At 40.1% G+C, this 27,182-nt stretch overlaps 1 protein-coding gene across 1 annotated transcript; it reads left to right on the forward strand.

The window, feature by feature from the left end:
- Nucleotides 1-11,756: 11,756 nt before the first annotated feature.
- On the forward strand, nt 11,757-16,743 carry LOC123191278 (uncharacterized). The gene is made up of 4 exons (XM_044604092.1): nt 11,757-11,928; nt 12,370-12,501; nt 13,037-13,900; nt 15,768-16,743. Exons 1-4 carry the CDS (start codon nt 11,757-11,759, stop codon nt 15,776-15,778), a joined length of 1,179 nt encoding a protein of 392 aa, XP_044460027.1. The 3' UTR covers nt 15,779-16,743.
- The last annotated feature ends 10,439 nt before the right edge of the window (nt 16,744-27,182 follow it).

Raw genomic sequence — 27,182 nt, forward strand, 5'->3', positions numbered from 1 at the left:
TCTTTAATTTGGTAGTAAGCAATGGCCCCTGCAGCTAGTTGGAAATAAGAATTAGGCCCATTTTCAATGTACACTACATACACTAGTAGAGTGCCCGTGCGTTGCCACATGCTCTTGACATACGACACGTATAAACAATATAACACAAACATAATAATTTAAGAAATTCAGCCGTCTTTGCAATGTAGAATGATAACAAGAAGTAAAATAACGACATGTCCATGACAAAACTGAGCGATATTTGATCTTAACAGGTAGTACCAATATATCAATATCTAGATGATGCGCTTAAGAATTTCTTTCACAATATCAGGAAATTTGCCTTTAGCTTCATTACCCCGATGTTTCAGCAAGTATAATAAAAATTTCTTCCTCATCTCGTACCCGTCCTGCACAAACAATTATGTCCTTAGTATGAAACTTTCACGCAGGATGTTTTACGTCATGCAATAAACGATACGCACCATGCAAACTGGCTTGACCAATTCTTTACCGTTCCACCACAATATAAAATGAAAAACAAAATAGCCAGACACATTCCTGCAATTTATTATATTAATAATATAAATAATATAGTGATTAGAAAAATAAATATTTTAATTATGAATTCATTACCCGTCTATACTCATAGGAACACAAAGTGGAAATAAACGTTGCCATTTAGATATATCATAATTCCAACCAGGCATCTTGATTTCAAGTGCTTCTTTGAAATCCCTTGCAAAACTTTTTAATTTCAGTGAATGCCTCAAATTTTTATCCTCTGCCGGTTGTGATGTTTGAATAGGGTCCATAATATATAGACGATGTGCCTCTTTGTCGATGACATACAATATGTACCGGCCAATGGATGCATAGGGAAGATAAATCTACAAGTGGAGCTATTAGATACAACAATAAACCATGATAACAAAACGGAAAAAACTTTACTTACCATGTTGCATGATGAGATGTTGTTGTCCATCATAGGCCAGCTATCAAATAATGATGACAACTTCTTAATAGTCTCCTTATCACAAAACTTCTGACCTCGTGTTGACTCTAGCATCATGGACTACGTAAAAAAATATAATTGCTCAACATGGTGATACTAATGGCACATAGAATGAAGAGTAACGATAACTTACACAAAACCTTAGAACCATGTAGTGTATAGGAGGGTCTGTAAACAATACCCTCTCGTCACATGCCAGTATACGCACGGCAATGTTGAAGCAATCATTGTCCATAGGTTGATCCATGTTAAGTATGCACTGAAGTTTCTTAAGGCTTAAGCCCATTCGATCAGGTGTCGAGATAAGGACACATTCATCCCTAACAATTCGATGGTAAGAAGAATGATAATAAACATGAGAACAATATTAATGGCAACACATGATACTTACTCCAACAACCCCGCATCATCGACCTTCATTATGTAGTTGCAGAGGCCAGCAAGTAACTCATGTTGGTCTGTGGGCATGAAAGTTACTGGGGCAGAACATTTGTCTTTCACTACGTCATGTGGATTATCCAGGATCTCGACATCAGAATTAGCTAAACTTTCTTCATCGTCCGGTTGATGGTATATGGGACATCCTTTTAGCTTATTAAGCTCTCAAGCAAAATGATTGCTAATTTTCGTCTAAAGTGTTTCATATCCTCCTAAAAAACAACAGGAATTAAAATAATATTTCTGAGATAAAAAAATCAGATAATGTAAAAAACATGAAATACCTGGGTGAACTCGTCAGATAGTGCATTTGATATCCAATATTCCATATAATTTAGCATAAATAGTCCACATGACACGCTATAATATATTGAAATAATGCTTTAGAAGTTTACTCAAATAATTGTAATAAAAAAACCCATTGTAACAAGTGTTTACCCATCCGTTTGTATTGCTTCTTGAAACTGCTCTATGATGGTCCATTTTGTAACGTTGAGATCAGGCGACCTATATTCTTTGTTAAACTCTAGACTATGCTCTGCAAGTTTTAGATGCTTCTCGAGTCCTATTAACTAATTTTTTATATGTGATAATTATTAGGTATTAAGGCAAACAAAACAATGTTTAATATGAGCAAAAACAATAGATAGTTACCGTAGTAGCAAGGTCATCGCGTTTCATCCGAGAACCAACTGAGTCCAATACTTGAATCTCACGTTTTTTGGAATTGGCGACTGCTAGATACCAATGGTAGCTCGACATATTAATCGGAATAAATAACTGGTGCAAAAATCATACTGGTCAGAGTGAGCATTAGATATTAATATTAAAGGGATGGCTACAGAGACGACACTAACCATATCTTGATCTAGATAAGTATTAACATGACGTACGATGTGACGATATTTTGATGGATCTATGTCTTCTTCACCATCTTCTTTTATTTGGCCAGATAGATACGTGCTAATAATGTGCACTTTTTCACCTGCCCTGTCTCGTAGATAGGCATGATCAGGCATGCAATATATGTAAGCATTTATCATCTGCAATCAACGTTTCAATTAAATTAACATTTTATGCTATTTAATTTTGTTCATACTATAAATTTCAAAGTTTATAAAACTGGTCTTACACCATCATGTAAAAACATATCATCTTTCAAAAGGCATTCTAAATCCTCTGTTGATAACAAGGCATCTCCAATGTCCACGAATTTGGTTTTCTTGGGGGCAGACATGATTGATTCGATTATTGTAATATCTCTAGGGGTAAAAACATAGTCTGTAGACATAATACAAATGTGAGTCTAGTTAGTTTCCAAAATGAGCAAATTTAGCTGACTACAATAGGCAATCTCACAAAGAAAATATTGATGATAAATTTTTAAAAAATACCTTGTGGGATAATATTTAGATTGCCATCCTTTTTTGGTTTGTTATGATATATCACCGCTTCGACATTATTATTTTGTAAAAATGTAGATGAATTTTGGTCCCCTTTCAACGACGTCCCGACTGAGCCATCAATGGATTTTTTCTGTGCATCTCCAAAGTCAATACACATGTCTCCTAATTTCTGAAATAACAAATAAATTAAAAAATAGACCTTTTGTAATATCATCTATAATATAAATGTATAGGAAGGTTAGTCATATGCACCTCTTCTCGTGGTGATTCAGTGCGGTCTGTCATCGTTACATCAGTGAGTATGTTTGAACCCATCACTTTATATATATACTGAAATATAAATAACTAAATGTTATAACACAAATAATTTATCCGAAATAAAAAATACATTTAATTATATTACAATATCTAGATGCTTAAATCATTTTACTAACACAACTATTTTCAATGTAATAAAATAATCTTTTCATTATATTATTAAAATGTTCTACTAAAATCAATTTAGTAACACAACTATTTTCTCTATAATGTGCATGGAAACGTAAGTATTCATCGGAAATTGCTTAAATGTTTTTAAAATTTTTTTATAGGCTATGCAAAATTTTCCAACAAAATTTAAAAAATGCAAACAAACCAGAAATAACAAAGTATATTTGTTTTTAATCTGATTTTTTGTTGATACCCTCTGTTTAACATTTTTATCCACAAATGCAAACAAGCCATAAATAACAAAGCACAAAATTTTATATTTTTATCAACCAAGTTTAATGTATATATCATCCTATTTTTTTGGGAAATGTGTAAACTATAAATATATATGTAAACTCTTAATAACAACTACAACTGGACAAATGGGCCGGTCCGGAACGGCACGGCTAGGGCAGGCTTAAACGTGCCAAACTAATTACTTATATAGGACATGAAAAATTAGCCAAAAAAATTACAGAAGCTTGCAAACATAACTTATACAACAAAGTATTATAATTTTTTCCTTTCTCTTTTATTGTCATACAATTAGTATTCAGAATTATTTTTATTAATCATATTTAATAACATATATATATATATTATATTTTTTATATGAGTTTCATATACATTTAATATACATTTAATATATAAGATTTCTTTTAATAAATTAGTACAAATGTCAGGATATCATTTCCAACGTCGAGCACAATTTGCACGTAAGCATAAAATTTGATATCCACCACGGCAAAAAAACAGGCAAATGGTAAATAGGATTACAATATAAATGGTAAAATGGGCCAACCTAAAAAATTCCTATAAAAGAAATTACCTTTTGTATGACATTACTTTTGAGGGAACAATTGTTACCATGTAAAATGGGCCGGCCAGACACGTAACGGCCCGGCTAGGATCACACAGACCAGGCACACGTGCTGGCCGCACCGGCCCAGCCAGGCCCAAGCTGGATCACAGCCCGAGACGACAACCCACAAGACAGGCTCAAAACCCTAGCCGTCTACCCTCCCCCGCCGCATTGCAACCCTAGCCACACTCACTTATCCCCTCTACAAACTCACTTCCACACCTACTTTCCCTTCCACTTCTCCCCTCCCCGGCCGCATCCCAAGCCTCGACTCCTCCCATCCCCCGCAGCAACACCGACTGCATCCACCAGCCGCGCAACTCCAACCGCCAGCCGCCGCACAACTCCGACGGCCAGCCGGGAGACTAAGCCCACCGAGCGACGGATCTGTCCCATGCGCCGCCGCCGTCCCGCCGGATCTGTCCCATGCGCAAGGAGAGTGTCAACAACTACTGTCCTATCCACTTCTCCCCTCCCCCGCCACATCCCAACCCTCGACTTCTCCCCTCCCCCTGCCGGCGGATCTGTCACACAAACACCTAACCACTCTCCTTCCCCTACCTCACTCCACTCCCGCCGCTCTTGACCCGACGGCGGCGGCATCCACTCCACTCTCCTTCCCCTCACCCATTGTCCTATTTGTGCTCTCGCCCCCACGGCGGCAAAACTGACGACCACGGCTCTCACCGAATCGCTTGAATCCATGCGAAGACGATCGCACCGTAGATCTAGCGGGCGACGGGTGTTATTCCTCCTCGACGGACGACCTGATGCGCCAGGAGAGTAGCGCGGATCCGGCGTTGATGGAGTTGAGAAGCAAGGTCAACGTGACCATCTCCTCGGTAAGCAGCTCCCCCCATGGCCATTTCGGTTTACACCATTTTTTGTGTGTAATGATGATGGACTGGATTACTGCTTTGATGATTTCTTTGCAACCGCCCACCCCAGGTTGATGGAGATTTGTGATAAGAGGGAGACAGCCTACCCCAAGCTCTGTCTCGGCAATGCACGGACGACGGCCACAAATCTAGTTATTACTTGCATGCCTGGCTGCTCATCATGAGTAAGCTCCTCCTTAACCACAACACCCCCCATGCATCAAATATCTCATGCTCCATACATCAAATATCTCATGCTCCATACATCAAATATCTCATGCAGACATATCTGCTCATTGTTTGAATATTATATGGTACGTCTGCATCATGTTCACCCTATCATAATTCAGTACTCGTAAATGTAGTCAAAGCTACCTGTTATTATGTGATATAGTATTTGTACATGCAGTTGTCTACAAAATACTTGGTCAGATCTTCCACAAGATTTTTCAGTTGGATTAAACACTATATTTTCATCTGACTTGTAGTTAACAAAATTAGCAAAATGCTTTCTTCAACGTTTGGGAACAGGGTTCAGTAGTTAGGTTCTCAGTCTAGTATATTTCTGTGAGGCAAGAAGAGGATATAATTTATATTTGTGGTCATGATACATGATTATTATATTTTTGTTTCAAGATGTGTCAACCTCATGCAACAATAATATGAGCATGATACAGAATTGTTTCTTTCTTATTGTGTTACATATCTGTTAATGTTGGCAGTTTGCATAAGTCAGATTTTGCACCCTTTTGAAAAATATAATTTGCTTTAATTACTTTGCTATTCAAGTTAAATTGTTTCCAAAAAATACATGCATACTATTTGGTTGTACAATGCTATTTGGTTGTATAATCTGGTTGTATATGTATAATGGTAAAATTTCATATCCAAAAATTACATTTCCAAAAAACACAAAAATAAAATATGTGTTTTAAAGGATTTAATTAAATTTGTTAATCAAGCTTATTTGTTGTGCCCCAATCGTACATATGCTACCTTCCTCCGTATCTACAGTAGACATGTTGACCGTTTAAACTCGATCAATCTATGTATAACAATGATATTTTAAAATCTCTCAATTTAAATATCTATTGATCATCTGCCTATCGATAAAACTAATCAAAAAATTTCTGTGTGTGAGCCGAGATGTGTGTAATGCGGTGTTGAGAACGAGCACTGAGAGCAGAGAGATGGAGCCGTGGGACGACAAATACAACTCCTACATCACTAATATGTTAAAAGGCATGGGAGCAGGTACGTGAGAACAAAATATCGACTAAAATGACCGGTTCACATTGATTTCATACAGTCGCGTGTCTGGTTAACTATCAATAACCATTTCATTATTTGTCTATGCTATGTGAGGGTGTAACAATGATGGAGTACATTTACTGATATGTGTGTTGAAGTCCAGTTAGGGTGCGTTTGGGAGTGAAGTATTTTGGTTTTTTTGACTAAGCCGGAATCCGTCAGCACACACTGATTAATCCTTCAAACATGTTGCTTAGGCGAAGCTAAGTTAGCAGATGCTAATTTATTTGGCCATGAAGTAGTTATCTGAAAAAAAAACTATAGGAAAACAATAGCAGCAAAACACTTCGGTGGACTTGACAGTACTCAGAAAATGTATGTTTTTTAGCATCCAGAGTATTTGTTGCCCACAAATCAAAAAATAGTGGTTTCACAGTAGTTCAGTTCTTGCTAAAATTATACCGCCAAACTATGCCTTGCTCACTCAAAAAATTGACCAGTTGAATTTTTTGTCGTTTTATTTGGAAGATCTGTGGTAGTCTGAACAATACTGAACTTAACTATGAATCATGATGATTTTTGCGCGAGGGTCTAAAACTTACATGTGATGGTAGTTCTGCTTTGTAATTAAAAGAACACTCTTAAATATTGCATTGAGAGACAATCACCCAGTTTTGGTTAGTTTTTAAAAAAAAATTATAATTGGTGTTGCTATTGTACATAGCTCAAAGTCTATTATATCAATTGCAAGTTTTTCTTAAAGTACTGCATTTTGACATGCATAAATTATCTCTCGAGATAAGCTTCTTCAGTTTACTAATTATTTTTTTCCTACTAACTATGTTTTTCATGAAGGGACTAAACAGAGCAAAGGGAAGAAAGAGAATGGACCAATATTGGAGAAGTTGAGTGCACGAAATAATCTGTTGATCTTCTTGTAATTTAAAACCATTTAACCTTTTACCAGCAAAAAAAATATTAATTTTACATTTGATGATTGCCATGGATAAATAAAATAAATATACTTTCTAACTGACATTTTGAATGGTTACATAAACTTTGCTGATTCCACACTATTGTATCTCTTACTGAAAGTTTACATTGCCTACTTGTTTCACATGATTGTGAAAATTTAGTTTGCTAGTAATTGATATGTGTATTAAGTTCGACCTGGTAATTCTATCATCATCAATATTTGTTCTTCCCTATGACCCATGTGAATCAGCATGAAACATCTCTTCGGAATATGACTATGTTACAAATAAAATTCGTTTTTGATTGTAAAAATTCAAACAATTGTCTCTCTTTGATTGTAAAACTTAACAGGTGTTTTCATATATTACTTGTAGCTATTTACATACATGCAAGTGCCTAGTGAAAACATGTACATACCATAACAATTTTACATTTCTCGTGACAGATATTCCCAAGGCCTACATATTATGGCTGACAGCTACTTCATGGAATCAGTAAGATGGACTTAGAAGACAGGCATGGATAAAACAATGAGGTCATAAAATGGAAACGAATCTCTGGTAAATTGTTATGCTTACTTAGCTTGTTGTTAAACTTAGGACTGTTCACTAAATTACTGAACCGTATTCCAACATAAAAAGTATTTAAGATTATGAATTTTAAATTGCATTGCAAAATTAGGCAGTGAGAACTGTTCATCGGCACAAAAGCTAGGGATCTGGCACAATTGTAATCTAAATAATAGTCTCATAGGCTAAAATATGTGTATAAACAATTTATAAGTAGTTCCAGCCCACTACAAACAATTTAATTGGGTATGATATTTATATAAGCTTGCATAATCTGCAACGGTGTTCTTTATCTGGGATTTGATGGTATAACTAAACATATAAAAACTATTAATCTAACAAATAACACACTATTATATAAGAGAAAGATCCAGAAATTGACATACCGAGAGGAACTCCAATTCTTGATGGTTATTGCTTACACAACGTAGTCCTCGGAAATCATCCTCCTGGTCTGGGCGAAGGGACAGTAAGGAGGGAGAGGAGGGATGGCATAGTGTTTTAATGTTAACATATACTCCCTCCATTCCTTTACACTACAAGAAACTCGTTAATACATGACAGTCCTAGTCCATCACAGATCAGCCAAAAACTGTCATGCGTACCCACCCATGATGGATCTGAAATCCATCATGTATATCGCGTCATAATTTGATATTGTACCTTCCATGATGGTTCTTGGCTGTCATGCATCTACCCCAGGCCCACCAAGCCCGAACTAGGTTGTGACGGAACAGACCGTCACCGATATACATGACATGGCTGCAACGTGGACCTAACAAGGCGTCTACCTGGATCTGACGTGGAGGATAACATGGCCCATGTTGTAACCAGCCCAATTAGGAATTTGGCCCGATTTCATGGACAGTCCAACCAAGTAGATGTTTATTTTTGACCTGCCATTAGCGTACCTATTTTTTTAGTCCTACTTAATAGACCTTTTTTTGTATAGCCTATTTTCTTATGCAACAAAATTTACAATAGGACAACCAAATTATATTAAAAAATAGCAATTATTCACATGACAATATAGAGTTCCAACATGACTTCAAAACATCACAGGCATATCTAGAAAGCGCTAGCATTTTTGTTAAAAAAAGAGTAACATGACTTCAAAGAAAAATGCAGTACTAGCAGATTTCTAACCTCCAACACTAGCTTCATCACCGCTTCAGTGCAGCTTCCGAACCCAAATAATTCCTGTTGAAAAACTTCAATATCCAGTAACATGGATTAACTGCCAAACCTGCATAAAATCAAAACACATACGAAATTAGAATAAGTTATAAAAGTCAACCCCCAAATTAATCCAGAGAGTAATAATATTAGTTGATTTTCCAAGCAATCACCTGTGGACTCACCACTACTATTCTAAGGTACCATGTAAATGTGGGCAACACACGTGAAAAGAGGCAGACTAGTTACAAGTTTAAAAAATTGTTCTATAAATGTGACATTTTATGATCCAAACATAGAAAGGACAACATCATTTTAAGACAAAGGACAGATAGATCATTTCATATTCATAAATTATAACGAAATCAAGTTTATATGCATGTGACAGGGCTTGTATATCAAATGGATGATTCCATACAATACAATGCAATTCATAGTTAATAAAACATGAAAAAAGTAATACTGGAGGCATACTTCCTTCATCAATTAAAGCTAATTTTTGTCAATAAAGTTCTTTTTGCATGAAAGTAAAATAAAAACACTCAAAGGCAAGACCATTTTAGGCAAAATGGTGATCCACCATTCAATACGAGATGTGATAAAGATCTGAGACAAAGCAGATGTTGAATAATACCAAGAATTAGAGAATATGCTAGTAATAACACTGAAATATGAGGCTGAAAAAATGCACTATGTAGCCGATCAAACACTCCTAAATCTGAAGCAAAAACAATATACCATTTACTATTAGTAATCTTAAATAAAAGCGTGCAATCTTCACTTCCATCGCTCCTTCATATTGTAATTCTGTGTACACGCATTTCCGGAAATACAGTTGTACAAAATCCATCACCTCTGTTGTAATAAGAGAAGAAACACAACATCAAATTTCTAATATAAATACACATATCTAACTCTGCACTAGTTTCTAATATAAATAAATAAATAAAATAGAGTAAAGGGCAGGAAACAAATATGTTTACAACTTGTCTAGATGGAGGTATTTAGTACATAACATCCTGAACATGGTGACATGTACTGAGAACAAGAAATTCATCATCAAATTGTGATATATATTTAATTGAGCAAAGATCAAGTGGCATAAATTTCATCAACTTATTGTGTGGAAATCGATATGATGGCAATTTCCACCACATAACACAGAGAAAGTTTGCACATAATATATAACAGAGAAACAGTGTAATAGCAGGCCTAGTTAACAAGCAATCTACTCTTGGTAGATGGATTCAGTGAGATTTATGAATTACTTTCTCTCCATAAAGAAGAAAAATCGAAGGAACCAACAGGAGCATCTCATGGGCATTTACTTATTAAACAAGTAGTTGCTTAACTAACAGATCTCATGAATTCTACACTGCTAGTGCTCGCACAGTGAAAAAAGAAAAGAAAATAGCCAGCAATAAGAAGTGTTGTTCTCATGAAGTAACTCAAGCAAAAAAATCAAGAGCTGGATTCCAAATTATCTTCTTCAGTGACACATGGACACATCAATAATCATTTGATGTAAGTAAAGGACCAGAAGCATGGACTAAATTTTTTGTTAGAAGAACAAGCATGAATTACGTGTATTTTCAGTCAAGTTTACTTCCGGCAAACATGATAATTCACAAATGCAAATTGAGCGAGTGCCATAGCAGAACATAAGGCAAAATAGATGTTTGAGTAAAGTGTATGCATAACATAAAGAGCATGTGCAGGAAAGGGAAATGTAGATATAATCACCAAGTAAAAAATGTTTCTGGTCCATGTGAGATGTGCAAATTATGTAGGCAAGGGCAGTGCAGATATCATCACTAAGTAAAAAATGTTTTTAGTTGTACAAAGACCATTATATGCACTGACTCATATGGGATCCATCACCATTATGTGCATGCAGAAGATTGGACACTATGAAGTAAAATGAACCTGGCACTGAAAAACCTGAATATTCAGTGCACTATCCAAAATTCATAGATATTCAAGAATGGCGTTCTTGGCAAGCTCGCCGGGGATGATGAGGCGGACGGGAAGACGTGGGAGGTGGCAGCCATGGCACTTTTTCTCAACAAAATACATGCAATTAAACTGCAGATAAGAAATGACGTGTACCTACAGAATCTGCAGATATCAGTTTTTCTTCATTTAGATATAAAATGGTACAAGTTTCTCAATTCTAAAAGCTGGCAGGATAAATATTATAGGCAATTACTATTCGAAAAATCAGACGACATACATCAGACTTCTGAATTAGCAGTGTACAACTACAAAGCAATGCTTGAACTGCAACAAGAACAGAAATTTACCTAATACTTTTTGTTTCCAGTACAAAAGATGAATGTGCGGCACAATGTAATTAGGAAGGAAGCAGAACATCCTACCAAAGTTTTGGATTTCGTCCGAGAAAACCGAAATTCCAGCGATTTTCGTCCATCTCGTTAAGGCCCGGTAATAGGGTGTGCCGGCCCAAAAATTTCGGCCACTTTTAAACTCACAGCCCAGCCCATGGTCTACTACAGCCCACACAAACCCCCCTGTGGTATAAAAGCACGAATTCATCTCCTCCTAACCCTAAAATTCACTTTTCCCGTCTCCATCCGACTGAGCGGCGGCTGTGGGCAACGGAACCCTAGCGAGTGAGGCGGGGGCGTGGTGCATCGCCGCCTCCTCCCATCCACCTCGTCTCCCTCCCTCCCAATCTCCTTCCTCCCAATCTCCTCCCTCCCAGTCTCTTTCCCGTCCATGGACGGTGGTGGCAGCGCCATGGAGCACGGCCGCACAACTTCGATGCCGGGGCAGGTGGGCTCGGGCATTGAACGGCTCCATGGGAGCAGCAGCATGCGGTGCACCCAGTCAAGCTTGGGCAGTGCCCCGGCGCCGGACGCACGCGCTGGTTTCCGGCAAGCTGGACATGGTACTGACGTACTGTAACGATGTTCCTCTAATCTTGTACATGCACCTATTTAGCATTTTTGTATGCTAGCTCATCTTGCAAGATCTGTAGCTAGCTTTTCATTTGTGAAGATCTGTATCTAGGTTCAGCATGCACACTTGCTTGATACAGGAGCACAATTGTGCATGATAGCTTAACTTGCCATGATCTGTAGTTAGTTGTACGTGCATGCTTATTTAGCAAGTGTTGATGATAGCACACGTAGGCAAGTGTGGATGATAGCACACCTAGGAAGGATCTTTTACTAGCTTGTTCAGTAGCACTGTTTCTAATATCCTGTACTACAAGATTGCTTCATATCTTCTCAACTTTGGTTGCATGCCACTGTTAAAATAGATGGCCATTTTTTGCAAATAGAGTTGATCTTTATCGCATGCTTGCTTCTCATGCTTGAATTTATAGGTGATGGAAGTGCGCCCTATGTTAATAGGGTGAGCATCGGTGAAGCTAGAAGGAGGGAAACTGTCAACCCCGACAACGAAGATAACATTCTGATGGGGAATGGTTCAGCTCCAAGAGAGACAACTTGGAAAGGTCAATACCATGATCTGCATTTTCTTAATTTGCTTAACTTTTTATATGGATATTGTGATACTTTTAGAGAGGAAACATTTAAATAAAAATGTATTAATTATGTTTAAAGTTAAAATTGTTCTAATTCTGTTCGTTAGCTTTTACTTGATTTTGTTATCCATTAAGAGTACAAAATGTGGAAATTCCCTTTTTTCTGCCTTGTTATCTTTTTACTTGATGTTATTATGCATTTAAAGTTGGAATGTTGTTTATTCTGTTGTAAAAATCATGCTAATCCTTGTTACTGTCCCTGTTCGTTCTTTTTATTCCTTGCTCAATTTTTAGTCATAGTATGATGCATTTAGAGTTGAAATGTTGTTTATTCTGTTGTAAACATTATGCTAATTCTTATTACTGTCCTGGTTCATTCTTTTTTATTCCTTACTCAGTTTTTATTTTGTATTATGATGCAGTTAGAGTTGAAATGTTGTTTAGTGCGTTGTAGCTATATATTATGATGCATTGCTAACATGGTGCTTGAAATTTTGATATGTAGGGCTTATAAGCAATGACATCTATTATATTTGGAACCATGGCCCCAAGTTTGGTGGGGGATTTGATTATCGGTACTTCCCTCTAATCACTAGAGGGGGAGGTGCAACACGCTTTAGGGAGCACCTTGGAGGTATACCAGGTGATGTGAGGGAGTGTCCTAATGTTCCAAGAAATATCCGTGCTGCAATGAGGGAATCCCGGGATGACTCAATGCGGAGGAAGAGGGAAAAGAAAAATCGCAGATTTCATTTGGAAAGGGATATCATGGAAGGGTTGTACGATGGAGAAGGGGTGATAAATATTGAAGATGACGAGGAAGAGATTCAGGCTGCACTTCGGGAGACACTAAGAGACAAGAATGTCTCTCGCGCAGTTGAGAGGAGGTGTGGGAGTGGCAGTGGTGTTCGTGTGTCTCTTGGGAAACAGAGTATCACAGCATACTTTGACAAGGAATTGTCAAGCAACAAAGTATCAATGCAGCCAAAGATCAACACTGCTTTGAATGTTGAGTCAAAAGATGTACTTGGCCAAGCTTGGGCAAAGTTTTTTCATGCTAATGACATTGCTGGTCTGAAAGCAAATTGTCCCTATTTTCGTGCGGCTGTCAAGATAACTCAAAACCTTGGCCCGGCTCCTGTTCCAACTGCCAAGGAGATTGATGGGATATATTTGGACAAGAATTATGAAGAAGCTGAGCAGTGGTTGAACATGTTCAAGCAAGACTGGAGGAACTATGGTGTAACTGTGGTGTGTGACTCATGGACAGGGCCTACTGGTATGAGTCTCATCAATTTCATGGTGTATTGCAATGCACGGATGTTCTTTCATAAATCCATTGATGCTTCTGGTCAATCTCAGACTGCAGGTTAGTTTTCTAATGATTGAAACTATGTTTACGCATGTTCATTCATTGTTAATTCTGACTAGCCATGCCTTGTTAGTTTTCTACATGATGGTATGATGCATTTATTGTGCATTTAGAGTTGAAAATCTGTTATGTTTGTCTATTCATGGTTGAAAATCTGTTATGTTTGTTTATTCATGGTTAAATGTGTCTATTATGCCTTTTCTAATCTTTTTACATGATATTATTTATTCATGCTTATTTCTGTTATTTCTATTTATTCATGCTTATTTCTGTTATTACTCGCTTCATTTTTGTTTCAAACAAAAGTTTACTTGCAATTAATTGGCAAAGAGATAGGTTCTGAGAATGTTGTTCAAATCGTAACTAATAATGGGTCAAATTACAAGAAAGCATGTAAAACTCTGGTAGAACAACCAGAGTTTAGTCATATTGTTTGGCAGCCATGTGCTGCCCACACTGTTAACCTCATGCTTAAGGATGTTGCTAAGTTTTGTGAGATTGACGTGATAGTTAAAAGTGCTAAGCAGATCTGTAGATTTTTCTACAATCACAATAACCTACATGATAGCATGAAAAAGAACATTGGTGGTGAACTCATAAAACCGAATGCGACCCGGTTTGGAACGATGTTCATGTTCTTGGAGAGTTTCCATTGTAAGAAAGATGAGTTTAGGAAATAGATGGTGTCCGATGATTGGAAGGGAAGTACTTGGAACGGTGTTGCTGATTATGTGTTCGCTGAAGAGCTGCTATCTAGTAATATGTGGTGGGCAGCTTTAGAGTGGGTTCTTGCTGTGCTAGAGCCACTCTACAAAGCCCTTAGATATGCTGATACACAAAAGAGATGCACCCTATCTGGATTCAAGAAGAGTATGATGACAGCCATACAAAAGTTGGAAAGTCATCTTGGTGGTGGATCACAAATGTTTCATAGAGTCATGAGCAAGGTGTCCAAGAGGATCGATGCTATGCAAGAAGGCACACTATTGGTTGCAGGTAGTTACAAAACTAACTAAATTTGTATTATGACGCTCTCTTTTTATGGTTTTAACTTCTTTTTTTCTCCCTTCTCCTTGCACCTGTTGTCCTTGATCCTTACACACATTATCAGATCAACATGTGCAAGATGATGGACTATGCTCTTGCACTAACAGATGCCATTGAGAAGATCGCAGACCCTGAGACCGCTGTTTTGGCTATTGATGAAGTCAGCACTTACAGAGAATGTCGTGGGAGGTTTGGCTCAAGGTTGGCACGTTCCTTTGTAGAGAAAATTTCACCAAGTAAGTTCCAATTACCCCACTTGTAAAATTCTCTATTACCCCAGTTTTGCAACTCAGTTCATCTCACTATGTTAATTTTGTTTTAACTTGGCAGCTGAGTGGTGGTTCCAATTTGGAGGGGAAGTTCCTAATCTGCAGAAGTGTGCCTTGAGGATTGTATCACAATGCGTTTCGTCAAGTGGCTGTGAGAGGAATTGGAGCGCTTTTGCTTTGGTCCACACGAAGCAAAGAAACCGTCTTCTATATGGCAAGCTGCACAAGCTTGTATCTGTGCGCTACAACTTGAAGGTATGAAATGTGTTTTGCCCATATTCCATTATTCACCCATATGCCATGATTCACCTGCATACTGTTGTTTCCTAAGCATTGTTTGAAATAAAGGTTGCTGTTTACTAAGTAAATGCTACTATTTATTAAAGACTGTTATTAGGTTGTTATTTAAAGTAAATATTGATGTTTACTTAGCAATGTTTAGAGTAAAGGCTGCTGTCTAATAAGCATTGTTTTATACATAGCGACTTTATCCATTTTATTCTTTATACTTCGTTGTCATTCACTGATTTTGTTTTCACATTTTGAAGATACGTGCTGAAGAAGAAGAAGACCCGGTGAGAGAGAATGATAAGCAGAAGGAAGTTGATGCATGTGCAATGATGATGGATACAACCATGTTTGATGCAACAAATCCTATGATGGAATGGTTGAATGAGGATGAGGAGCATGCAATCTTGGATGGAGTTGATGCTGCTAGCGCCGTGTTTGAGAAAATACGTTTGCTTAACTCAAGTAGGAAAGTGTCTCGTCTTGCAAGGAAGGATAATGGCAGGAAAAGAAAGAGGGTAGAGGAAGAAGAGGATGACTACCATGATAGTGAGGATGATGATGAAGAGAATGAGGAGCTGGACCTGGAAATTAATGATGATGGTAGCCATGATGATGGTGCAAGTCAATCTGATGGAGGAGATTCGCCAATACAAGTTGAAAAGGATTTAGCAAGCCAAGTTGGAAACAATGTTGAGGTAACAAGTGATGGTAGTTTGGTGAACCGTAGATCTGAACAGGTTAGGCAAGCCAAGAAGGTCAAGGAGGTCACCAGCCTTTACAATTGACAAGTAAGTTCCTTGTGATGACATCAATAATTTTCCATTTATGCACTTTCTTATATTCTGTCATAAACATGTGATGTTTGCTTTAGTCCATATGATTTTATATGTTGTTTCAATTGGGGTTGCCATCTATTAATTGTTGTTTCTGCCATCAACTTGATGTTTATATAATTCACAATGCTTTAGTCCATATGATTCTATATGGTGTTTCAATTGGGGCTGCCATCTATGAGTTGTTGCTGCCATCTACTTGTAATGTTTATATAATTCACAATGCTTTAGTCCATCTGAATTTATATGTTGTATTAATTTGGGCTGTCATCTATGAGTTGTTTCTGCCATCTACTTGTAATATTTATATAATTCACATTGTTTCTGCCCATATGATTTTATATGTTGTTCCAATTGTGGCTGCCATCATTGAGTTGTTGTTTCGGCCATCTACTTGTAATGTTTATATAATTCACAATGCTTTAATTGCAAGGTTAAGCGGCATGGGAGCAAAAGAGCTTTTGGTTTGATGAAGACTAATGGGTGGATGAACAGGAAGTCCGAAGTGAAGGTCTCTGTTCGACTCAATACTTTTGGTGCAAGACTGAAGAGTTGAAGAACAGGAAGTCTGAATTGAACTTTCTGTTTGTATTTTGGGGTCGGCATAATTGAACTTCGAATGCCGTGTTAAATTCATCATGGACTGTAATTCTGAACTGTTATGGGTGTTCATTTCGACTCTTGGTAGAACTATTAAGTCGCATGTTACTCTTAGTATCTGAACTATTAAGTCACATGTTAATCTGGACTATCATGTTGCTTTTCTAATGGTTGCTGCTCTCTGAATTGATCCACTATGCTATTGCCTGAATGGTTGCAACTGGAGTGTTGATGTTCAGTCTGATATGTAGTGATTTGAGGAATAGATTCAGCTGTTTGATTTTTACATGCATATTTTGGTAAAAGTTATGAATACTCATTTGTTGTTCTGTTGTATTTAAAAAATTTAGGCAAATTTCGCTCATTTTTTGTTCATTTTTCGTCCCAAAATTCAAATTTTGTTTTATGATTTTCGTCCGAAATTTTCCAAAAAAAGCCGAAAAAACCGAATTTCGCCCATTTCGTCCAGGACCGGTAAAAATCAAAAAACGAAAACCGAAATTCTGCATCCTACATCTACAAAGCACAAATAATCAGTAATGAACAAGCAGCTCAGGACGTGGTGCTCGTACCTTCTACTATTCGTTTTTATGACGGACATGGCACACGCCTAGATGTTTTGCCTGTACCGATTCAGCCTAGCGAACGAGGCGTGCCGCCGTCCTCTACCAAGAACGGCTCCATCCATCCATGGAGATGAACAGAGGGGGACGGGAGGGTAAGGGACGGTGCGAATGTACGTACTTGGTCTTTCCGTCCGGAGAAGGTGAACAACGGCGAGTGGAGGCTACTCACCACGGATGGAGTAGACGGCCTCAACGACGAGGGGACCGACGGTGGCGTGGCTGATGGATAATTGGACCCAGCCACAAGGGTTGCCGATGTACTTTGGATCTGTGGAGGTGTCGCCACATCATATACCTCACATCGACACGCCACCACCATGGATCTCGCATCTTCGTGGACGCCACCGTGACGACGGATCTCGCATCTTCGCGGTCGCCGTCGTCGCTACCGTCTGGTTGACACCACCGCGGATCTCAGGATCCCCACCCAGGCGCGCCTCCGTTTCGTAGGAGGTGAGCCTTGAAGCTCGCCGTGCTTGGTCGACGTACATGGAGGAGGAAGAGGACAGGTGATGGATGGAGGCGAACACGGAGTGGTAGATCGGGAGAGGTAAGGGTGGTTCTGTGATGTCTCCTGTGCTGGTATGGAGCGGCAGAGAAAGATAGGTGTGGTGGCGGCTGAGGGAACGGGAGAGAATGAGAATTAGGGTTGGGTGGGTGTGGACCATGGAGTTAAATGGGCTGGCTCTTAAGAATTGCCACCCGCGCGTCGGCGACTTAAAATTTTGCACCTCCGCGCGCTCTGGGACTTTGCCTTTTTTTGGCTGGCTGGTCAACTTCATTCCTCGCGCGCGCCCTCCTTCTCTTTTTTTTATTTTCTTGACATCATTTGACTGACATGTGGGCCAAACAAGGGGGGCACACATTGACACATCAACAGGAGCTGTATGTGGTCTGGATGGTGCATGAAGAAAAAAAAGCTAGGCCCTGCTAGGCCTATCCGGTCGATCCATGACGGTTTACGTGACAGTCCATCAATGTCCGTCATAAAGGGGCTACCCTTTTGAGGCCCATTTGCATCTTGTTAATCAATGACGGCTTCCGTGACGGATCAGAGAGCCGTCATCAGAAATCCGTCATAGATTAACAAGTTTCTTGTAGTGTTATGTAAGGTGTATTATTTCCGGCACGGTGACCAAGGCACATATTTATACACATGTTAGGACGAAATTAACCTTGGAAAAATCATTGATTAGCGGCAACTAAATCATTAGGCAAGGAAAGTAAGAGATAAACACAATCAGGAGAGAGATACTTTCCTTTTTCCTCTTTACAACAAAAGATGCATGCAATCAGGGGAGAGATGCTCTCCTTTTTTTGAAGGGGTAATATGGAATTATGAGAAATTGGAAGAAATGCACCTTACATTGTGGAATTTTATCAAAAAACTAATACACTTTATATAAAGGAATGGAGGGAGTATATAGTATGCCATGCGGAGGACATCTGGGTATCAGATCATGCCTTGATCCAGTCATATGCCGTTAATATGTTTGTATGGCAAGGATCTGTTTCCTTTTCATATCAAATACACACCTATTAATAATTTAGAAATGTTGTCAGAGATATTAACTTACCAAAAAATTAAATTACTTATCATTAATTCAATGCCAATTTGCTTCGTTCTGACTATAAAATCTCTGCATAATATTCATTTCTACTACGACTTACTACGTGGGCCCACCTGTCATATGCATCTCCTCGAAAGGTCACTTTGCAGCGGCGATAACCACGGAGTCGATGAGCTCCTCAACAGCGTACTCACCTAGGACTCGTACGTCCGACCTCATGAGCGTTCCGGACGTGATTGGCTCGGCCATTGACGATATTCTGGATGAGCTAGAGGTAGCGATGATCAACATCATCAAGCCTTGCAGTACCAATCCAACGTCCCGTAGGCTGCACTCACGTCCGTCTGTACACACGCATGCATGTACGCATCCACGTCCATCCAGCCGTTGGCCGCACTGTTGCTCGCTGACCGCGTAGACGCTTGCCTCGACTCGCTGGTAGCCGCGGCGCCATGCTCTGTTTTGTGCCCGACGCCACCTGCTTCATGCAGTTGCTCGCAGCTACGCACCGCCCACTGCGTGCCTCGGTCCCACTGGTCGCGCACGTCACCGGCCGGCTTGCCCGCGCGTCGCCGCGCTTGCCGTGGTCGAGTCGCGTGCTTGCTACCCATCGTGCCCCGCTGCCACCCGCTAGCAGCCGCGTCTCAACACGCATGCAGAACGCCGCGACCCCCAGGCCTCAACTGCATCGCCTTTGGGCCCTGCTCTCTTGGCCACTTACTAAAAACTTAAATTATTTTATTAAATAAATAAAAAGATTTTCATTGCATGCATGCCAAGTTTAGCTACAGCAAAAAGAAATTCACGGCATGCACACCGATCATTTTCCTGCTTAGCTATTTTTGTATGATTTAACAGTTTGTACTAATACTTAATTCCATAAATTGGTAATAATGTACAGTCTCAATATTCTTTTTGCAGTCATAATATCTGAGAGACCACACATGTTCGATGAATGATTCAATTACAGTTTCTCCATGATTTCCCAATGCCAAAGGTAACCACAGCTAATTCTGGATGCATAAAATCAACTTTTTATTTTAGCGCTGATGTTGATCAGTAGGCATTGACATGATATTTATATATAGTTATTTTTGCCAAATATAATTCATGACTTTATGGATCTTTTGACATATATCGTGGATGGAGTTACTATTTAGGGCTGCTCGTGCGTAAATGTGGGAGTTGTAGGATTTATACAAGTATACTAAGCTATAAATCTGCTACGTACTATGCATGGAATAAACTTACATTCACTGCTATGATTCAGCATTTGCTGTGAGCCTAAGACCACATACAACAACTGAATATTGCAGCAAGTTGAGAACTCTTGGCCTACCTAGAAAGCTAGAAATATTTGCAACAAAAAGGCACCAAATCTCTATCTTCTGCCACATAGAGATCCCCAAGACCACTTGAACTTTCAATCAAATGGATGATTAATCACTACACATCAGCATTAGCTCCCCCCAAAAAGTACAAACCAAACTGTGACTTGAGAGGGAGATAAACAGATCGAGTTTAATCATGGTCCCACATATTCCAAGTTTTTCTTGCTATTGTTATTTCGATCTATGCACACAAATAGTTAGGAATTAACTGTCATAGGCAGAGGAATTAGCAGGGAGGAAGACATAGAGGAATAGTACAGGCTACACAGTATATTCTTTGAACCACAATAGAGAGCACAACCAGCTTCCTCTTCCCAGCGCCAAAGCCGCCAACCCCTCTGCATCCTCCGAGAGCAGAGCAGAGCACAGCCGGCAACACGACAACACGCCTGCTTCACGCCCTTACAGGAAACCCCTCACCATGCTCGGGCGCAGTTGTGCCCCTACACACCAAGGCACCAACCGCGTACAGCAGGCCGGCCGCGCGCTCCTGCCATTTGCTCTCTGACCGCGCCGCCGACGGAACGAAGCCTGTCCGAGGCAATGGCTGAATGTATCTTCACCTGCACCATGAAGCGTGGCTAAGACCTACTCTTGACCCGGATGTCGTACCCACTACCTCGTCTTCTTGATCGTTCTCTTCTTCCTTACAGTATTCCTGCTCATCTCAAATTCCTAGCGTGGCAGAGGTCAGAGCAAAGGGCGAGGGAGAGGCGCATTGTGCCGGCAAGCGAGTGGAATAGGATAATGGAGCAAGAAGGAGAACACCTGATGCGCCACCCCCGCGCCATCAACGACCTCTCGTCGACGTCCAAGACACTCATTATCCATATCTAACCCACGTCTGCTGTAGGCGACTTGAGCGGTGGGGGCGAGATTTAGTTGTGGTTGGGGGCACTGGAAACCAGTGGGGTTTTTGAGAGAAAGAGCAGCGAGAGGGAGACGGGCACGGGGATTTCGGGAAGATCGGCAAGGGAACTGATCCTTGGCAGAATTTTTCGTCAATGGAGCGGGGCACGACGGGGGAATATTTGTCCGCTCGGCAGAGTATAGACCGTCAATTAATTGCTACGTGCAATCCTAACCTCCGTTTTAGGCCGTTAGATATCATTAAGTGGGATAATATGATGGCACCAATTAATCTTGGTACACATAATGGGGTGGTTATAGAAAATAAAATGTTCTTCTGGTTAATAGTAGTTTATATATTAATTTACTAATGTGTCGGTCCATTGTTTTTTTAATATTATTTGAATGTTCTACACGATGATAGCATGTGTAAAATTCAACGGTAGAGGAAGCAATAGGGGGTTTTGAGCTGGATGCGGGCATTGATAGATGTGACGATTTCCGCTATGTACCTCTTCGAGGAAAGTGACAGTAAGTGCAGAAACATTTGGAGGCACAATGCTGCCGCCGAAGGATGTAAATATCCTGTGCACGCACATGCATTTGCCTAGTTTAGGAAAAACATTAAACCCTGACGACTCATCTCATCTAGCGTCAAGCCCTATTACCCCTGTACAGCTTACCAAATGGGGCTAACTACTCATTCATGGCAGACAACCGAATGATTCGTTCATGAGGTTGCAACATCTTCGAGCGTGTTGTCTGCCTCGATGAGTCCCAACCTTTCAGCAGCCTCTCTAAAGCTCCCACATAGCACGCCGTCCACGGTGAGCAAGTCGTCGAAGGATGTTTTGCCAGTAACATGGTTAAGCAACACACGCAGGTAGTATCGCTCCCCCTCGGCAGGATTGGTAGACACTATGCGCCCAATTTGAAAATGCTCAACCCGTGGCTTCCAATACTTCTTTTTCTTCTGTCACGTAAAGCTTCCGGGAAAATCCTTGTACAATATATTCCTAGCACGAGGGTGTTCCTGGTTAGCCTTGAAATACTTCGTTAACATGGATTTTGAAGCATTTTCGGAGGCGACAACATTCTTCAAGTCAGCCTGCGCATTGAATGCAACCCTGTGCATATTCGGGAGATGAAGGGGCAACTGCAACACAGGCGGGTAATTGGCGCAAAGTGGGAAGCCAAATATCCTCCACATAGCCTCCGGAGGGGTGACCCACCTTGCGTCAACGTATCTCTTTATCTCATCAATGTTACCATCGGCGTCGGGTTGATCGATGCTGAAAGAAGCCTTATCATGGCCCTTGTAAATGTACTTGTAAAGATATTTGACGGCCTTTATTCTAGAGCAGACCTCAACGTTGATGTGGCAATTGAACATCCGCAGTAGGTATGGGTTATAAGGCACAACCTATCTGTTGTCCAACATCTTCCCTCAGACCTTAGCATGTCTTCCATCGTCTCTCCGTCGATAAACTAGGTATGAGTCCTTCCCCTGTGCTGTGTTCTCATTGAACGGCCATGGATATCTGCACTTGCAACCGTTTTCTTGCATGCAAAAATTCTTTGGGTTGAGAGCACCGCATGGTCCGTGCATCATATGTTTTACCACCATTGCATACAATTCCGGATACTTTTGTTTGTCTGGGAGCTCCGCCGAACTGAGTCGGTCATACTGCTCCGGGACGATAAGCTTATATGTTGAGTCCATGATCAACAAAAAATGTGCGTGGGGGAGGCCCCTTTTTTGGAACTCGACTACGTATATGTAAGCGACTACAACACCCAGGATCTGCTTCTTGAACAACATATATTTCATGTGCTCTAGTTTGCCATAGAACACACGAGCCACAATATCAGGCTGGTCTTGCGCCGTCTGACCAGGCAACAACTCATTCCTTATCTCTTCCCACTTAGGATTGCAAGTCATGGTGAGGAAGATGTCAGGCTTCCCGTATGTATGGACAATTGCCATGGCATCCATATGCCTCTTCTTCATGTCGTGATTGCCACCAGGGTATGTTCCAGGGAGCACTATTCTAACCCCAACAGCGCTTGCTCGCGTCTCCCCCTAAGTGATGGCATCAACAACTCCTTTATACAAGTCGGCACGAATCTGCGTCTGGTTCTTCCTATACCACCTCAACCGACAACTCTCAATCTTAACGTACATGTCGACCGCCCATTGCTGCAGCAGGTGTGCTCCACAGAGTATGGGATTGAAGATTGCAGGCCGTGTCTGCAACATATAATAGTAGTAGTCTCTGACAGAGACGCACAACCTGCTATTACCCTCTGCACATAATGGAATAGCATCAAAATGATGACGTATTTGAGAAATAATTTATTACTTGAACCAAAAAGGGAGACAGACGTCATACCTGCATCCTCATCATCATCATGGACCATTTTAGGATGTAGTACAGCCTCCTCCGGAACATTACGTTTAGGTAGTTTTGGATGCCAACCTAGTTCCCCCTTGGATAGAATAGGGGATAAGACAACGGGTCATATGCTCCGGATGACACGCGTATACTATGCCTTTCATTGTTGTTACCACAAAGTGTTATACTCCGGTCAAACCTTTTTGCCAGGTCACTTCCCTCAACCCAGATTACAGCAACCTCAGATGACAATGGTCTATTATATTTTCTTTGGTCAAGCCTTTTATCGGTGTTTAGGTCTATCCTATAATCATCAAGGTTGTCTTTGTGTGCACCCAAAGTCCTAAATTGCTGGGAGTATGGGTTTTCTTTAAGTATGTCTACTAACTTCTTCACGACATCTTGGTCTAATTGCTTGGTGGCCGCCTTACGATGAGTTATGGTTGGGTCGTCATCATAGAAGTACAACTGCAGATGTTCTGGACGTGAGCTAGGCCCGAACGAATGCACATTGTGGTAGATGGTTCCGTGTGCCCGGAATGTGTACACCCCAGACTTCATGTTTGTGTAGTTCTCATCAAGGCTGACGCCAAGGGTTGTGAAGGAGAAATGCCCATTGAAGAACCGTATGTTCTCACGAAAATGTCTAGAATCTGCATCCATGCTGGACCATAGCCTCATAAGCTCTGGGATTGGTTCCGGTTGTTTAAGCTCGATCTGTCCATTGCGACAGCAGAATCCGTCAGTCTCAGACACAAACTTTCTGGCCTTGCAGTGTTTGCAGTTTGCGTCGAGCTTCAGGATGTGGGTGCTGTCTGGTATGTTTGTGTACACATAGTCTAATGGATCAACCTCGCTAGGTATAACAGACGACATGCTCCGTTCCGCGTAATCCTCAGATGTGCCATTATCGGATCCTACAGGCATTCGTTGAAACATGATCATCAAAATAATATTCACATAGTAATACAATTACAAGAAAGCTCCACGCCTGCAAAGTTCCGAGTTGACCATACCTTGGTCGCGATACATGTAGTACTCCTCATCCATCAATTCGGCTGGTGTCGGCTCATCGCCCATGATGGGCTCTAGGAACACATCGACGTCGGCTGCATTAACGTTGCAGAGAATGTGACAAAGACCGCATCATGTCAGAACAAGGTTGGTGAGAATGAGCAACAGAACCAAACAAAAGTAATTACATACCATTGGTGCAAACACCATAATTTGGCATGACCGGGGGAGGGTCGCCATCCGATGAATCTTCTTCGGCAGCCCGATCGAGGGGTATTGCGATACTATATGTTGTTGAGTTAGTAATGTCTGGACGTGGGAGTGAGAGGGATTCTTTGCACGAGGTGTTTTTCCTTTTAGCATAACATGCCTTCCTTTGAGCACTTGACTGCCCCTTCTCAATCACCGACATGCTTTTGCGGTGTTGCACGCGCTTCCCTCGAATCTTTTCATTCAAATCCTCTCTATCATCAACCGTTAGTTCCTCATTTTTCTTCTGATAACATGCTCGGCTACGAGAGTTTCTCTGTATCCTCTTAGCTTGGTTTTCATGGGTAACACTAGAGGCGTCTAATGATGGAGGGGGTAATGTTGCATCACCATGCAATGAGTCTGTATAGTTAGGGCTATCAGCGGAGGCTTTATGTAAAAATGTGTGCAAGCATCATTAGAACAATTTTGTTTTAGTGACTAATGAATATCAGAACATTCTTCTCGTACTCACATATAATTAATTTGCATTAAGATCAAGCATATGATGGTACGCTTTGTGCATCAATTATATTAAGTTGGTTCTACGGCAACAATTATTTGTCAGTCAACGTGAAACTAAAGCATCTTATATGAGAAGGTATGCACTGTGCATTATAAACAACCGTATTTACCTGAATTAGATAGTGGCCGTAGATTTTCATCTGCTATTATCTTATCCTTTTTCCTCCGATAAGATGCTCTCCTAAGAGCATTTCTATGATCTCTCTTGCGATCTTCCTCGGTTATATGATTTGTTTCTTCAAGTATATTCTCGTCAACGTCTGGTGTCATTGAGGACATAATTAAAATGTAGTGAGTAAAAGATAATCCGACCACATTGATGACATCTTATTCACAAGTCGATTACCATGCAGATCACTGTCAATAACCAGACCAGATGTCTCCGTAGTTGTAGCAGTAAAAGCTGAATCAGTATGCGATAATGTTGTATAGGCGGAGCTAGTTGGGTTGTCTGGTTAAACATGGTTAATAAAACATTGGTATAATTCACATGGTTAAGACATGACTTGAAGATACTAAAGATAATGGTTAGAACATTTAATTGTTATCAGATAAATTAAGGGCGCGGAGTTTATCTTCTTGGAGACCCCGATCTTTTTTCCTCCGATAAGATGCTCTCCTGAGGGCGTTTCTATGATCTCTTTTGCGATCGTCTTCCGATATTGCCGCATTATCTTTGGTGACATTCAAGTCATCTGATTCAACATGATAGGTCAGTAATCTTTTATGATATACCAAGGGGACGCCACGCATGAAAATTGATAAACAATGAGTAATTGATCTACCCGAGATCACATGTCCTGCTTGACGAACATTTGTGATATCACCTAGGGTACGACGTTGAACAATGTGGCCATCGACTTGTTGTTTTTTCAAACCAGATGTCTTGCTTATGCAATAAGATTCCCGCCTCCACGCGTTGTTAAGTTCCCTCTGGTCTACCAGATGAATTAAATATATGGTAGTTAGTGAATAAAAACAGCCACTGCATCTAGAAAGATTATGTTTAAAACTCATGTAGATCACATTGACACAAAATATAAGAAAACAGTTAAACAACTTACCAGATTTCGACAAGCAGGTCTGGTAAACCTCTTGCAATAACACATTGTCTTGAACCTTTTTCTTATGATAAGCTGCACGCCTTTGCGTGCTGAGGTGTTCCTTTGTTATATGACTTAGATCTATGTAGCTGTTGTCGTCTGCATCATGTCAAAAGTATAAAAGTTGAAGCCCATAATGCTTTATCGCACCATCTATACATTAGGTCAATATGGACTCTCTTTCAATATGCGTGGGAATACATGTTAGCTTTGTCGCACCATCGATATCATCATTTGGAGGTTCACCGCCTATAGATTACCAATATGAAAAAATTGCAGTATGTTGTTAATGAAAGTGACTTCCCATAAGTGCACTAATGGCTTTTGAAATATGAATGAGACAGTACCAATACTATTGTGGCCATCTTCATTTGTGCCACAATCGAGAGTTAGATTATTGGAACCCAACAACGATGCATCATGATGGTCTTTATTCCGTAGTGAACTTGTTCCATCTGTAGAGTTATAACCAGTAGGAAAAGAAAATCAATGATATATAGGCGACAATATATGCT

Source organism: Triticum aestivum, chromosome 2A (genome assembly GCF_018294505.1).
Source record: "Triticum aestivum cultivar Chinese Spring chromosome 2A, IWGSC CS RefSeq v2.1, whole genome shotgun sequence".
NCBI lineage: Eukaryota > Viridiplantae > Streptophyta > Magnoliopsida > Poales > Poaceae > Triticum > Triticum aestivum.